At 35.3% G+C, this 14,906-nt stretch overlaps 4 protein-coding genes across 4 annotated transcripts; 3 read left to right on the top strand and 1 right to left on the bottom strand.

The window, feature by feature from the left end:
* Positions 1 to 8,726: 8,726 nt before the first annotated feature.
* Positions 8,727 to 9,729, top strand: AKAW2_50610S (BTB/POZ domain-containing protein; the record flags this gene model as incomplete). Its single annotated transcript, XM_041690448.1, has 3 exons — positions 8,727 to 8,852; positions 8,908 to 9,437; positions 9,501 to 9,729. 3 exons carry the CDS (start codon positions 8,727 to 8,729, stop codon positions 9,727 to 9,729), a joined length of 885 nt encoding a protein of 294 aa, XP_041544031.1.
* A 393-nt stretch (positions 9,730 to 10,122) lies between these two features.
* Positions 10,123 to 10,664, top strand: AKAW2_50611S (uncharacterized protein; the record flags this gene model as incomplete). Its single annotated transcript, XM_041690449.1, has 2 exons — positions 10,123 to 10,165; positions 10,249 to 10,664. 2 exons carry the CDS (start codon positions 10,123 to 10,125, stop codon positions 10,662 to 10,664), a joined length of 459 nt encoding a protein of 152 aa, XP_041544032.1.
* Positions 10,665 to 11,425: 761 nt separating this feature from the next.
* AKAW2_50612S (uncharacterized protein) lies at positions 11,426 to 12,019 on the top strand (the record flags this gene model as incomplete). Its single annotated transcript, XM_041690450.1, has 1 exon — positions 11,426 to 12,019. One exon carries the CDS (start codon positions 11,426 to 11,428, stop codon positions 12,017 to 12,019), a length of 594 nt encoding a protein of 197 aa, XP_041544033.1.
* Positions 12,020 to 13,247: 1,228 nt separating this feature from the next.
* AKAW2_50613A (uncharacterized protein) lies at positions 13,248 to 13,463 on the bottom strand (the record flags this gene model as incomplete). Its single annotated transcript, XM_041690451.1, has 1 exon — positions 13,248 to 13,463. The coding sequence occupies one exon, from the start codon at positions 13,461 to 13,463 to the stop codon at positions 13,248 to 13,250; it is 216 nt and encodes a 71-aa protein (XP_041544034.1).
* Positions 13,464 to 14,906: the final 1,443 nt, after the last annotated feature.

Raw genomic sequence — 14,906 nt, forward strand, 5'->3', positions numbered from 1 at the left:
GTAAAAATATTCTTGAATTAATTATTATTAAAAAAATAAATTATTTATTATTTTTTATTACACAGAATATTAATAACCTGTGTAATTATATTCTAGTCTTTCTAAAAAGATGGATTTAACTCCATGTTTAGATTAGAGAGATATAGATTACTGCTATACTTTATTATTCTAAGATTCTAGTATTTCTAATCCTGGACCAGTAATACAAGATTATAAAGTATCTGAAGTCTTTTATATTCAGGAATATATTGTAAGAACAGGATAACCAATAATTCAAACTTAATATTACTTTATATAAGATTTATCTGACTGTCAGAGTAGTTCATGTATACAAAATTATACAGGTATTTATCCGGACTAAATCAAACTAGTATGCCTGCCTAGATAACTAAAATCTAATTATAATTAATTAAAATTAATTTCCATCTTGATCCAGACTAATCTATATCCAGCTAGAATTAATTATATATCTAATATTTATTCCAAGCAAAGAAGCCAGAGTATATTTTAAAGAATTTATTTCTATTACAGAGTTCTTCAGCAAGTGGTCGAAATAAGATAATAAGCTGAAATTTCTTATTACTGGAAGTATTAATAATAAAGATCTGCAGCTGAGTACTCTTACTATTATAACAAATAATTCTTGATTTTATATAATATTTATTTTACTTCTTTCCCAAATAGAAGAGCAGGAACTAGAAATACTCAGTACTCTGTACAGATATAATATAATATATAAAAGAAAATAATATACTGAAGCTCTTCAATACATGTAGTCGCGGACTAAAGTAAAGAATTTTAAATCAGGATTTTGTTATATTATAAAGTTTCTGATTAATATTAGTCTTTCCCCATTTTGAGCAGTCCTTAAATCTTTAATAGATTTTTCAGATAGTGATGATATTTCTTCAAGAAAACTATAACCATCTCCCTCCATACTGAGTTGAGTCTAACGTTTTGTATTGTTTTATTACTGTAGAGAGATTCGTTTGGCTCTATTGTGGTGTGAGCGGGGTAGGCACGTGATCTATCATAACATCCAGGAAGTAGGACTGCATAGCATTAAGGGTTACACGCTTCCGGCTAAGATGTATACACCCAGAGCACGGTATATTGCGCTGTATTCTTATAATAGAAAGGCTTAATCCAGTAAAAATCTCTCCTTCTTCCTAGTAACTGTAATACTCTGGTAAAGATGATGCTGTGTAATTATATCTATTACTTATTTTAAAACTAGTATTTCTTTATTTAATATAATTACTTATTTTACACATTACCTAATTCACTTTATACTGGTACTACGGACACCTGACATCTCAGCTTTCTATATAGAAAGCTTTTTTAAATACCTCCACAGATGCCAATCCAGGACATGGCATACTAAATATATTCAGTTCTTTTAAATTTCTAACAGGGTTTTTTAGCCACAATTATTTTGTTAAGAGAATGCTTTAGGAAGGTAGAGCTTTTTATTATTAAATATAATCTTTTAACTACTCCGTATATACACACATTACTGTTTCTATTATTGGGGAAGAAATTATTTACCTTCTATATATAACACACCCTTGGTCAGAGCTATGTAACTCCGCTAAAATATATATAAAGACCAGACCAGGAAAGAAGAGTAGCTGATAATAACCAAAAATATTCTAATCTCAGTTACAAAGTAAGATATAATATTAGATTCTAGTTACTCTAAATTATTAAATAACACAAGACAGCCGTCACCACCTTTATTACTACTAATAATCATAAGGGATATGTACTAAAATAAAGTAGGCTATTACTTATAATACCCACCAGGTTAAACCAGATACAAAAAGAGAAATACTTTAAATTTAATAGAACTAAATATATATACATTGCTGCTAATAATTCTCTTTCCTAATCCATATATAAAACACCAATATATACTCTTACATTTAATCAAGCTGTATTGTTATATGAGTGTCATACATTATATTAATCATCTAAATATACAATCTAGTAAGAAATTGGTATATATAATCAAAGATTATAATTAAGTAGACAGTTTCTACAGAATAATTCTCATAAAATCAGAGTCTACTTGAAGAATTACCTACAAGAACAAAAAAGAATCCATATAATTAGTATGAAACTTATATTATCTGGTAAATAAATCATATTCTCTATATATCAGTCACCAGGCTAACTATAATAATCTAGGTAGCGAAGATCCTGGAAATACACTATAATACAAAAAACTGTAATTAATTACTTCCTGGCTGTAATCAGAAATATCATAGATAGTAATTCAGACAGCCTTAACTTTAATTAAAAAAATAATATAATACAGCAAGAGAGGGACAGAGGGAGGGAAAATAATATACTAAGTAAAATAATCTATTATCTAATATCATGATTCAAGGATTTCTAGAGACTATTAGTCTTATAGTTATTATAAAGCTATTCTTTAAATAATATATATTTTATTTCTTATATATATTACATATAAGCTATATATACGGAGCAGATACTATTAAATACTAGTATATTATTCCCGGTCTGTAACAAGTAATATTAGTAAAACTGTTCTGGACTTTACATAGCTAGAAAAGATAATAATACTAAGGACTATTATTCTTAAGACCTGGATTCCTTCTATATATCCTAATCCTATCCTTGCCCAGGCCTTTATATCTTTATCTTTAATAAGTTAATCAAACTCTTCAGAAACCCATGAGCCTAAGACTTACTTGAAAATATAAAAAATATTTCATATAAAATTATATAATTTTCTAATAATAAATCTTCTAGCTATAGCAAACCTATAAAGAATGACTATAAAGAACAGGAAATATAGTATAATCAAGAATATCCTCAGAAACATGGTGACCGACACCCCTGGCTAATTAATAAAGTATATTCTTCTATTTTAATATTCCTCTCACATTAATTAAACATTGCTGATAATAACAGTATGAAGAATCACAATAACATAAGTCTATCTTACTTTTATCTATAATACCAGTCTGATTTTAAGAAAACAACCAAGCTGTTCAACTACAAGAACTAGAGCAGTAGAGACACTAATTTTTAATAATAATATAAACAGGAAATATACTTGATCTGAGAACTGGTTTTAGTCTATAAAAAATATACTTTAATATAACTCTCATCTTTACAACTTAAGCCTTATAATTAATCCTGGTTATAGCTGACAAGAATCCTGGTTACCGGATAAACTATAATTAATCTTATATTAGTAAGAACCAAGCTGAATAAAATAAATTTTTAGTATTAATTTTATATATATACAGCCTTGGGAGTATGTTTATAGTATAATAATCTAATTCTGGATTAATTTATTTATAGAATATCTTTGAACTGTGATTTTCATATTATTAATCTTATATAACCTAATTAGTAGAAAATATATATAGATATCAGTCTCGTGCATATTAATAGCCTCGGCGGTAATATCTTACTGCTAAAATATCTACTAGCTGGAGTATTCAGGTATATATAGAAGGCTATATTTATATTTATATACCCAGCTAACCAAAGTTGATTACAGATACTGTATATTATATAGAATAGTAAAGCTCCACAGAATTATACTCAATCTTTACAACCAAAAAGACCCAGTATATAGTTTCTATAAAGATCTGCAGATAGCTTACTATAAAAATGAAAGACAGCTCAGTTTATTTGAATAATATAACAGTGAATTATCAAATTATGGCTTTATCAATGTAGCTTTATATCAGTATAAGATTTCTTTAAAATCAGAATATTCTATCTATTTATAAAAAAGATTCTTAAAGACCTGGCTTAATAGTCTAGAGGCCCTCATTCTTAATTTAATAACAAAACATCTAGAATAGACACATGAAAAAACATTACTTAAATATATATTAACACATAAAGAACTTCACAATGGAACTGATAGATTTCTAATTATATAAGTACTCCATCTTACAGTTACTTCTCATATCAATTAAAGATAAGCCTGGATAGATGGAATATACATGAATCACGGCCATAAATCATGATATCAACCTCTGAGAGCTCCAGTCCAGGTATTTTTAATAATAAAAATAATATAATAGAAGTATTTATAGTTATAATTTATTATATTATCTTGTTCATAGCAGTTTCAATATTTAGTTTATTTAATAAGCTATGCAATATTACTGTTCTATAATTCTTATTTTAAATTTCAAGTATTATTTCTGTTAAAGTATTATATCTGGCAAATTATAAAACTTATTCTGCAGAAGAGTTATTATTATTTATATAATATCTATATAGATCTTGAATATGATATATACAATATATTTCTAAGTACAGAAAATCTATTTACCAGGAGCAGTACACAGGAGCAGTATTCTCATCTTATATTTTTCTAATTTATCTAACTGTTGAAATATTTGCAATTCAAGTATATCCTAGAATTTAATATAATTATATCTTTCATGCCAATCTTGCCACTAGCTCCGCGGAACAGAAAAATTTATTACTTATTATTTTCAGCAGTATTTATTTTTAACCATAGACAGTGCATCTAATCAACCTCTTATAAATAATTAAAAAAAGAATCTCTCTATTGCTCTTACTATAATAATATAAATATATACTTATTACCAGATCTCTACAAATCTCTAAGATTATTATTTTATCTTATTTAAAAAGAGCTATAATATTATTTTAATAGTACCAAGTAGTATAAGCTTCTCTTTCTTAATAGATAATTCTAAAATGGATAGGGCTGAGATCTGTATTAATACTAAGCAGTACATGACAAAACAACTAACTCATATATACTTTAATTATTATAATTATAAAGTCAGGCTAATAATCTATCCATTCTGTTACAGGTACTAAGAGAAGCTATGAACTTACTAAATAATTAAAATATTTATATAAAACTAAGTTTAATTTATCTTATACTTTTCATACAAGTAATCTGGTCAGTATAGAGTGATTAACTAAAGTCATGCAGTTCTTATTCTGTATTAAAAGAATATACTATATATAAATATATTATTAGTAACCAAGACTGGGATTCACTCAAGAATTTAGAATTCTTTAAAAACTTACAATAAGAAAAAATCATACTTCAAGCTCAGCTTATAGAAATAGAATAACTAGCAAAGTTTATCTTTATTAAAATTATATAAAGGGATAAGATCAAGACCAGAGTATTATAATATTATAATAATTAATTATTGATTTAATAAATCCACTGAATAGTATATACTGCGGAGCTTATAGTATTATATTATCAGCTGCGCCTATTAGATGGCTTATAATATCTGATAATTAGGAATTTTAAATAATAGATTCAGAACTATACAATGAATAAAAAAATAATACAGTAGTCTGTCTTACAAAGAGCACAGTTCATGACAAGAAATCAGGCCTTAACTGATACTTAGTCTTAAAAAAGAGTTTTCTTTTACAGGAAATTACTTAATATATGCCTTGTAATGACGCAGGGGCAAGCACTAAGTAATATCTAGTTATTTAAAAAAACTACACTTCTCCATTAATAAGTATATAAATATAAATAATAATATATTTATCAATATCAGCTATATTTATTGAACACATGTTTGCTAGAGTAGTCTGATACTAGCTGAGATTAATTAAGTATAATTATTTAAAATTATAATCAACAGATCAGAAACTTCTAAGTTCTTATATAATCCTTGCTAGTATAGTGCAGTATCCAGTATCTTTAAATATAATAATACTAATTATAGTTCCAAATCACACAGAGATCCTATAGGTATGAAGTATAACAACAGCAGATAGTGACAGCCCGAGGTCTCATAGTAGTAGTAGAGGTGTATTATTATGAGTAATGAGATAGATTATGCCAGATATAATAATAATCCTCTAAGTACCTGCCCAGCAGGCTTATTATATACTGACCGGAGTATAGGCCGGCTGGGGTCTAGATGCTGCGGTGATCCCAAGTTCAGATCCCAGGGTTCTATTATCTTAACGAGAAATAACAAGGGGGAGAAAAAAAAATAAAAAAAAAATAAAAAAAAAATAAATAAGAGCAAACAATATTGATATAATGGTAGATGGGTCTAATAAGAAAATTTATCTTCGGCCTATATTATCGCTCAATGTTATCTAGCTTTCTATTATAGAAAAGAAGAATGTCAGTTAATTAATAACTAACTAGCTAGTTAATTAATATAAATAATAGTTTGGCGGCCCATCCTGCCATTTTATATAGAAGATATCTTTTTAATATTATTATATCTCAGCTAATACTAGACTTGAGAAGCTCGAACTTACATATACAGTATATATATAAAGGTAAATAATTAATAATCTTTTTCAGATTTCATAATTCTTCTTCATATGGAATATATTCAACATTTATCAAAGATAGATATAATACAGAAAATGTAATGTAATATACTATTATATTTAAAGATATTTTTAAATAGCATCTAAGAGTTCTTTATATTATTTATAGTCTACATATAAAATTAATTTTACTCAGACTTCTGATGGTTAAGATATCTTTTACTTAGAAAAGAATTATTTATATAAGATTACTAGATGGGCCGCCCAACCGTTAATTATATTATTAATATTAGCTAAATTAGTTTTTTAAATTACTTAAGATTTCAGTATTATATCTCTTACAGGCAGGATAATTATCTAGTCTATAATAATACCACTATATCTGGCCCCATCTCGCATAGTATCTTAAAGTCTTATACTAATATAACAGCAGACTAATAAACTATATTAACTTTATACTTTTAATAATAGTTCCTGGTGACCTCCATGGTGGTATATCTGTACTATAAATATAATATTAAAAGTAATTAAGTATTTATTTAATCTTGCAGCTAACCAGTCCTGACAGTTATTTCCTGGTACTAGATACTGCTGGTTCTACCAGCTACCAGTTCTTCATAATAAGTTATCCAGTATTAAAAGCCTAAGTTTATATATATTAAGCAACCCCTATCTCTCTGCCGGACAGGTAGGATTACTACCGGTATAGATTTATCAGAATATAAAAAATTTTTTACAAGACTAGTAAGGTAGATTTTTAGGAATATTATATATATACAGAATAGCACTTTATTATAAAATATTTTAGATATTAATTTTATATACCCTGCCTAGTATATACAGATAAAACAAAAAATATATACTATATATAAATAGACCATATCTCTTTTCTTGATTAAGATCAGGATATTTAGTTAAGAATATTTTATAAAGTTAGAATCTTATTATAGTTTGAAGTTTCTTCTAAAGATACTCTAGTATACTGTTTATATACAATTAGCTTATAACAAGCATCTATACTTGGATTGTCTCTAATAATTAATAGTATCAGATAAGTCAAAATAATTAACTTAAGTATTATTTTATAACTATCATTCCAGTAAATGCTACTCTGTCTGCTTTGGCTGTTAATAGATCTTATTTTTACACTTAACTAATATACAGTCATTAGCAAAAGAATGCTCTGCTAGTAGAATTATTACAATTAAGTTTTTAATATAATACTGGATCTTTAGATCCATATAAAATAATATTATATTCTTTCTTCTTGTTATAAATACTTATCTTATAATATTTTTCTTGAAATATACCAGCAGGCATATATTTATACTATTAGTCAGTATAAAATATTGTACAAACATATAACTTATCATAACAACAAAAAATATTTCTTTAATTTTCTAGATAAGTTAGAATCTAAGATTTTATACTTTTTCTTAATCATCTTCTAGAAAGTTAAGAAAGATCAGGTAAATTGTAGTGATACACTTGTTTATTTTTAAGATTATAAAATTATATTTATTACTCATGTACTAAAAAGTATATTATATATAAAATCTACATATATAATATTCTGTTGTCTACATGATTACCACTATCCAGTATAAATACTATGTATACCGCGTCAAATGTCCAGACACAATAGTAAATATAAAGCTAATTATTAAGAAAAGGCCAAGTTAGAATTTAATCTAATAATAAGCGTGAAAATAAGATATTAGTATATCTACTTCCTAGTAGGCAAGACTGCATATCGGCATTATATAACTATATATACTTTATTTACTTCAGCTCGCGCCCAGCTACTCCATATATAGTCCAGATAATAATAATTCAAGCAGCTTTAGCTTCAACTCTTCTCTTCTAATGAACGTTCCTATGGTGTAATATATATTATTAAGTATATATATCAAGCCTATTACACTATAATCCAAGTATAAATACAGAGACAGCTGGAGCTAAGTGATAAACAAACTAGCTTTATTATTAGACTAGACAAGGAGATACACAAAGCTTGACCACACATACAGAAAAATAATTAGAAAACATGGAAGGGCATCAGACAGCAGAAGAGCAGATTAGCACGGGATACTTGTAAATTTGTTTCCGAATAAAAATCTAGAGCCGGTAAAAAGCAAGATGTTAGTTCTATTCTAATCCGGCTCCCAGCTATTCAAGGTCAGAAGGGAGAAACCTGGAGCCAGGAGGAAGATGATAATGTGGCCAGGTCATATGATCACTGCCATCCGCACAGGCCATGACAGTCCCCGAGGAGACACGGAATTTGTCAGGAAAGTAATACTGAAGCAAATCCAAGGGGAGTATCCTGAAGCACCATGTCTGCGGGTTTTGATACACTCAAAGCATTGTTGTCGCGGTAATTAGTCTCGATCCTGGTTTGAGACATGGGTTAAGACATAATTTATAGCATGCGAGAAGATGGGAAGTTCTCAGATCTCCTAGTCAGATGCCAATCTTCAACCTTCCACGTTCATTGCTGCATTGTGTGCCCACAGTCGCCATTTTTCGACAAGGCAGCAAATGGTAATTTCGAGGTAAATGGGTTGGCGGTAGAACCCAAAGCCTGGTCGTTAACTTCCACATACATAGGAATCTGAATCCCGCGTCATCAACATTCACGATGACCCTTTCATCGTATCCAAGTTGTTTGATTTTCTTTACCGTGCGGACTACGATGACTCACCAGACGATACGGATGGTCCAGGTGCGGATAATGAATCTGCTGCGAACCAAGAGGGAATATCACCGACCGAGCGTATCTCCCAAGATGCTCTTTCAAGGCAGTGGAGGCGTGCACAGACCAATGTGCAAATCTATATTATAGCCGATAAGTATATGATTGAAGGACTGAAAGATATATCCAAAAGAAAGTTGAACTCCAACATGGAAAATAACTGGGACGACTGCGGATTTCTCACGGTTGTCAGCGATGTCTATGGGTCTCAGTGTCCGCCAAGATCAGACCTACGTGAAATTATCATACGCTTCGCTCTTCGACATCTCGGTACGCTTCAGACATTCCGGCAGTTTGATGACGCCCGAAAAGAATACCCCGAGTTTGTGTATGAACTGTCCACGGCTTTGATAGAACGAGTTGTCGAACTGGAAAAGAGAACATGGTAGGGGCGCCTTTGTCTAGAACCTCACCCGCCTAGACTGGAAGGCTTAGCAATTCTATTTAGTGACAATCAGATTGTTAAGCCGAGTATCTTCCGCTCTGTTCCTGTTCCATCCGTGCGCCAAACGCCCAGACATTTCTACTGCGGGCTTTGTACTAGGTCTTTCGAGAGCAGAACTGGCCTTCGACAGCATGACAGCGCTGTACATAGCTGGTGCACTGATTGTGGACAACCATTCCGGTCGCCCGAAAAAGCTCGAAAACACCGCCTGAGCAGACATGGTGGGTTTTAGTGGGAGGAGAACTTGTCCATTGTACTTAGTGTGGAAGGTACATCTGCTTCGTGGCACGGATGGCGCACGCTCGTTGTTATGGTGCCCCTGGAAAATGAAACATACGGATCCTTCTGTAAAGAATGGACGGCCAGCTGTCAGCAGCGCCCCTGTGGAGCAAGAATGACCAATAGGTTAGCCCCAGCTCGTGGGTCGGCCCCCAGGGCGCATTGTTGGACAACTGAGAAGGTAGATCTGCAGTATGGCACCTGTTTAGCCGCACGCAATCGTACAGTTAGGTCCGTTTCTCGCCATCAAAGTCGCCGTGCTCACGGGCGCGATGCCTTGTTGCCTTGGGACAATCGGCACGCATTCGGATTTACCCATACTCTGTCCCAGCGACTCTGGAAGATCATGGCAATGCGGGAGCTGCTTTTCCGCTTACTATCGTCTCATAGTAAGTACCCTTGTCACGACACATAAGGTGTGTCTTTCTCGCCCTGTTATTCTTGTATCGGACAATGCTAACTCAGCAGATAGCGGCTGTCGCAATTGAGGTTGAGGAGCGTAGGACGCCAATATTTCTTAGTCAGCACCTTGAAGGCGCTTCGGTGATCGTCTACAGGCTCAATGGCACTGGTTTCCTCTTGCTGCCGATGGAGCCAGGCTGCAACCGATACGGTGCCTTCTGGAGTTGCAACTCCACTGCGCCGTTTGTCGGTCCGCAATTTGTTGCTCAACTTTCGTGTATGTCCCCTCCAGAGATGGCAGTGGTCGCTGCTTTCCCATGCGTGACGGAAGGAAACGGGCTTTTGACACCCATCTGGCCACAAGGTCCTTTCGCTCTGCTGGCTAAGGATTCTGACAAGTTGCATTGTTTCTACCCATCGTTGAAATGCACTGGGCATCTTCGTCAGGAGGTGTTATGGTTGATCGCTGAAGTTTCTGAACAATGAGGCGACGATTTTATAGGCATGAGGGCGGCGGGAGCGTAGAGCAAGTGCTGGCGAGTGAAGAACGGAGCTCAGACCGCCCTTTAACCCTTCCAGGTGCGCGCTATTGCCCTGATAGAATACGCCAGAGGCTGTTACTGCTGGATTGGGTATTATCCAGCTTCCCCGATAAGCATTGGGTTCCCCGAGAGAGACAGTAGCTGATACTAGCTGGTCGCTATTTGCGAATTAACATACTGTCATTGTCCATATCTTGCACCATTGATAAGAGGCAATGTCTATATATTGATCAAATGCCTTGCATTCTTATCAGATCGCTTCGGGAATACGGGAAGACCCCTGAGAATGAATCAGGACTATCACCAACTGGGGTTCTATGTGGTGAAACAACAACTCGCCTTTGTCAGCTAAAACGTAATCTACCTACATTCATTCCGAATTGATTAGCCCGAATTGGCCTCATCTTTGGAATTCGCTGGGATGATTCAAACGCCCATTGCCTAAACGACTGACAGCATAAGAGGACCATCCTGGTGGGTCGGTTTTTATAAATGTTCTGACATCTAGATCCCATTCCGTTCATAGCATATTTGCTGGATTTGCCCGATGTGAAATGTAGATGTAGGCTCTTCCCGTGGATCTTCTCATGATGACATCACCATGCGACCGTAGATCATCTCCAATCGCTCCACCGACCACCTCCTTGCCCATCAGCTCGGTCCCAGACACCGCGTTGGACGTGGGATTTGGTCGGGCAAAACCACATGTGCTCGTCAGTGGGCATCGAGTATCTCCATCAAGACCTCATTACCGCAGAGGCGATCCAGATCTGCGAACGGTTCCAGGGAACCGCATGGCGGCCGGGCCGCCAGGTGATGTGGAGCGGCGTACCCCGTGCCATTGTTCAGCAATGGGCAGACGCACACGGGATGCAGACGCTAACCACGGCGATGGGCCCTCTCATGGTCCATGACCATCCGCAATGTCGGCATCTCCATAAATCGAAGCAACGTTGGAGCAGATATATGCACGGCGCATCGGCTCTTTTTGCCTCTCATATTGCACAAGACGGGGGAACAGTCACAGTCGTGACGCCTCCACCTCCCGAAAGATTCAACCCGCATGGAGGGACAAACTACCAAGCAGTCGAAGAGCCAATTTTGAAGGGGGAAAGAGGATCGTGCTGCGTCAAGAAGATCGAACTGGTGCACCCCACTGTGCCTGGCGCAGAAGAATTCTGCTATGAGATATGGCCTGAGGACGAGACCGACTCTTGGACTGCGAAGTTCGCCGAAGCTAGCAAGTCCGCTCCGCACCCTCAATGGAGGCATCCCAAACCAAGACGGGCAAGGCTATAGGATTTATAAGATGTGGAGCGTCCCGATGTCGAGCCAAAATTTGACTGCCACATTGCCTACAGAAGAAGGTTTCCTACGCATGCCTGAGGAAGCAAGTTCAGGTTTCAAAAATGATTCATTTGTCAGCTATCTGGCTGGGTTGGAGGGTGGCTCAGATTGCCGTCGGATGGAGGAAAATCACGCTAGAGGGGCTCTGACCGAGCGTCTCACCGTACGTTTGGTGAAGAGGCCCTCAAAGCGAACACCGATGAGCGTCATCGACATGTTGATGAAAAGTGAGTTTCGTGATCTTGCAGCAACTGTCCGGCGAGGCTCCTGCCAGTTAAATTGTTCCACAAAAGCTGCAATTCAACTTCAATAACTTGCGCGACCCCAGCATCTGTGCTCTGGGTTAGCTGTAGAATAGAGAATCCTTCGTATTACTCACCACAGCTACAAATGAATCATTTCTGGAACCTGGGGAGGAAGATACCTGCTGCTGGGGTGGCGAAGGTAACTGTTGGCGCTGAAGCGGGAGCGCGTGCGCCAAGAACCAACACGTGACGTGCCGTAATACGACGTGCTGCTCCCGGTCGGATCCACAGTCGTCATATTCGATGGCTCGGAGGGGATCTGCGCCGGCGACCTTGGCTGCCAGGCTGTCCCACCTGGTCATAACCAACTGTGTCTTGATAATTGCACTGTTTATGCGGACTCCAATCCGCCATAGGTGTCTAGTATGATACAAACACCCGAGGCTGTGCATTAGTGTCCTCTAAGCCGGAGACATTGTCGTGCAGATTCTTTGCGATCCTGGTTGACGTTGGGGTACCCGGAGCCGATAATCTTGCGGAAAAACCGCTGTTATCGAGATTATCATGCAGGTTAGCTGTGGGAGCCATCGGCCGTTTCAAGCTTTCGGAAGGATTACGTTCTCATTTTTGAAGCTCCCAAGCCTGCGGGCACGTCAGGACGGTCACTGTAACAAACATAGCCAACCATTCCACCCAGAACTCAAGTGACGTTTGTGGTTGTAAGCCCATGGTCATGGTGATATCCAGCTGAAACGTCAACTGTGATAGCAGCAGAAGATCTTCCCCTGGCGTAGCCGAGTTCAAACCCGAATACCCGATGTTGTCAGCCCTTGCCATCAATGTCCTGAAACCATGAAGTCGGGTTTTAAGACACCAAGTTTTGGTTATTATCAAGCATAGTTCCATGCCCATCTTCTGGTAAGATAACCGCAAGGTCATAGGGTGAGATAGCCGATATACAGCAAATTTGTCTTCGCGGGGCCTATCCGAAGACCATCCGGTGAACCTGGAGGGCTCGCGGCATCTGTGGTCGTGTCCTCCGCGCGAGCTCGGTTCAAAAACGATGAATCATCAGGCGACAGCATGACAACATTATTGTACTCCATGAAGGGGATTGACCGAGACGGCGGTGACTCGTCATCGCTGGGCATAGTAGATATGACACAGTAATCTGGCGTGCGGTTCTTCGACCTGCAATCGGCGCTGCCCTCTGTGTGCTGATGACTGTAGCACCGGCCGAACAATTTTGATCAACTCGAGGTACAAATGACCGGTGTGAGAATCGACCGAATGAGATGGAGCGGCCGTTCTCACAGATTTGGTCTCCTTTTCTGACTTCGCCGGTTGTTCTGCAGTTCGTCCAGAGCTCGGTCAAGATCCCGCTGCGAACCAATTAGGGATAATGAGAACATCCGGCATAGTTCTGACCGACTATTTTGGCTTTGATATCCTGCTTCAGTTCCAGATACATTGTTCCTGTATCATTCTACTCTAGCCTTCAAAAGAAGGCCTCAATCCCAGATATTACTAAAGTCAGTTCAACACTAGTCATACTTGGACAGACGGAATAATAAATAATAAGAAAAAATATATTACATGATTTTCACTGAACCAGAGCTTTGTTTCTCTGAATAATACTTAAATATTCTGTTAAAATATCTCTAATCTACAGGACTAATTTCAAATTCTTAATAGAGTATTATCTAAAGTCAGGAATAAATAAAGAGGACTAGTTCTTTATTACTTGAAAGTAAAGAAGTTAATTATTTAATCAGACAGAGATTAGTATCAGCCTGTAGATACATACTTTTAAAGCAGCCTGTCAAAGTTAAGAAAAATTTACTAGAAAAGATAAATCCCTGTAATCAGAGAATATTTTGCCTACTGCATAAATAGATATGGATTTTTTTTATTAGAATCTCAGGAATATTCCTATAATACTTTGGCTGGGAAGTAGAAAAGTAAAAGAGTAGAATAAAAGTGAAAAATATAGATATATATCTTATTACTATAAATAATACCTGTTGATTTATAGCTTGCTGTATATATTATTCTGAGATTAAAACAAGTAATATATTATCCAGAGTAGAATAATAATAAGAATAGATTTCTTTAGCTCTAGTATATCTGAGATGCTCTGTGAAATACAAACACTTTACAAATATTAATTTATAGAAAGAGAAAAAACTGAATATATATTATTCTATACCAGGAATTTGTCTAGAATACAGTGTAACTAAGCCCGGAATTTTCAGATATATATATCTTTGGATAGTACTGCTTTCTTAAAATACTAGATTATTATCTAGTAATAAAGATTGGGATAACAGAGCAGATTTTTTCTCAATAATACTGTAGTATAATGTCTTCCTGGACAGAGATTTTATATCTTTTTTATTGAAATTATAATCTGATAAAATAAGACTCCTTCTAATTAACTGCTTATCATGGTATAATATATTTATAAACTCCTTAATCAAGGCTTTATAAGATTTCAGGTTAAAGTCTTTTTCAGATCCTGTAAACAGAAATAATCTATCTAATATTACTAAATCTTTAGCATACGGGCAGTGGACAGAGCTAGTAACAGTAAT

This window comes from Aspergillus luchuensis, chromosome 5, assembly GCF_016861625.1.
Source record: "Aspergillus luchuensis IFO 4308 DNA, chromosome 5, nearly complete sequence".
Taxonomy (NCBI): domain Eukaryota; kingdom Fungi; phylum Ascomycota; class Eurotiomycetes; order Eurotiales; family Aspergillaceae; genus Aspergillus; species Aspergillus luchuensis.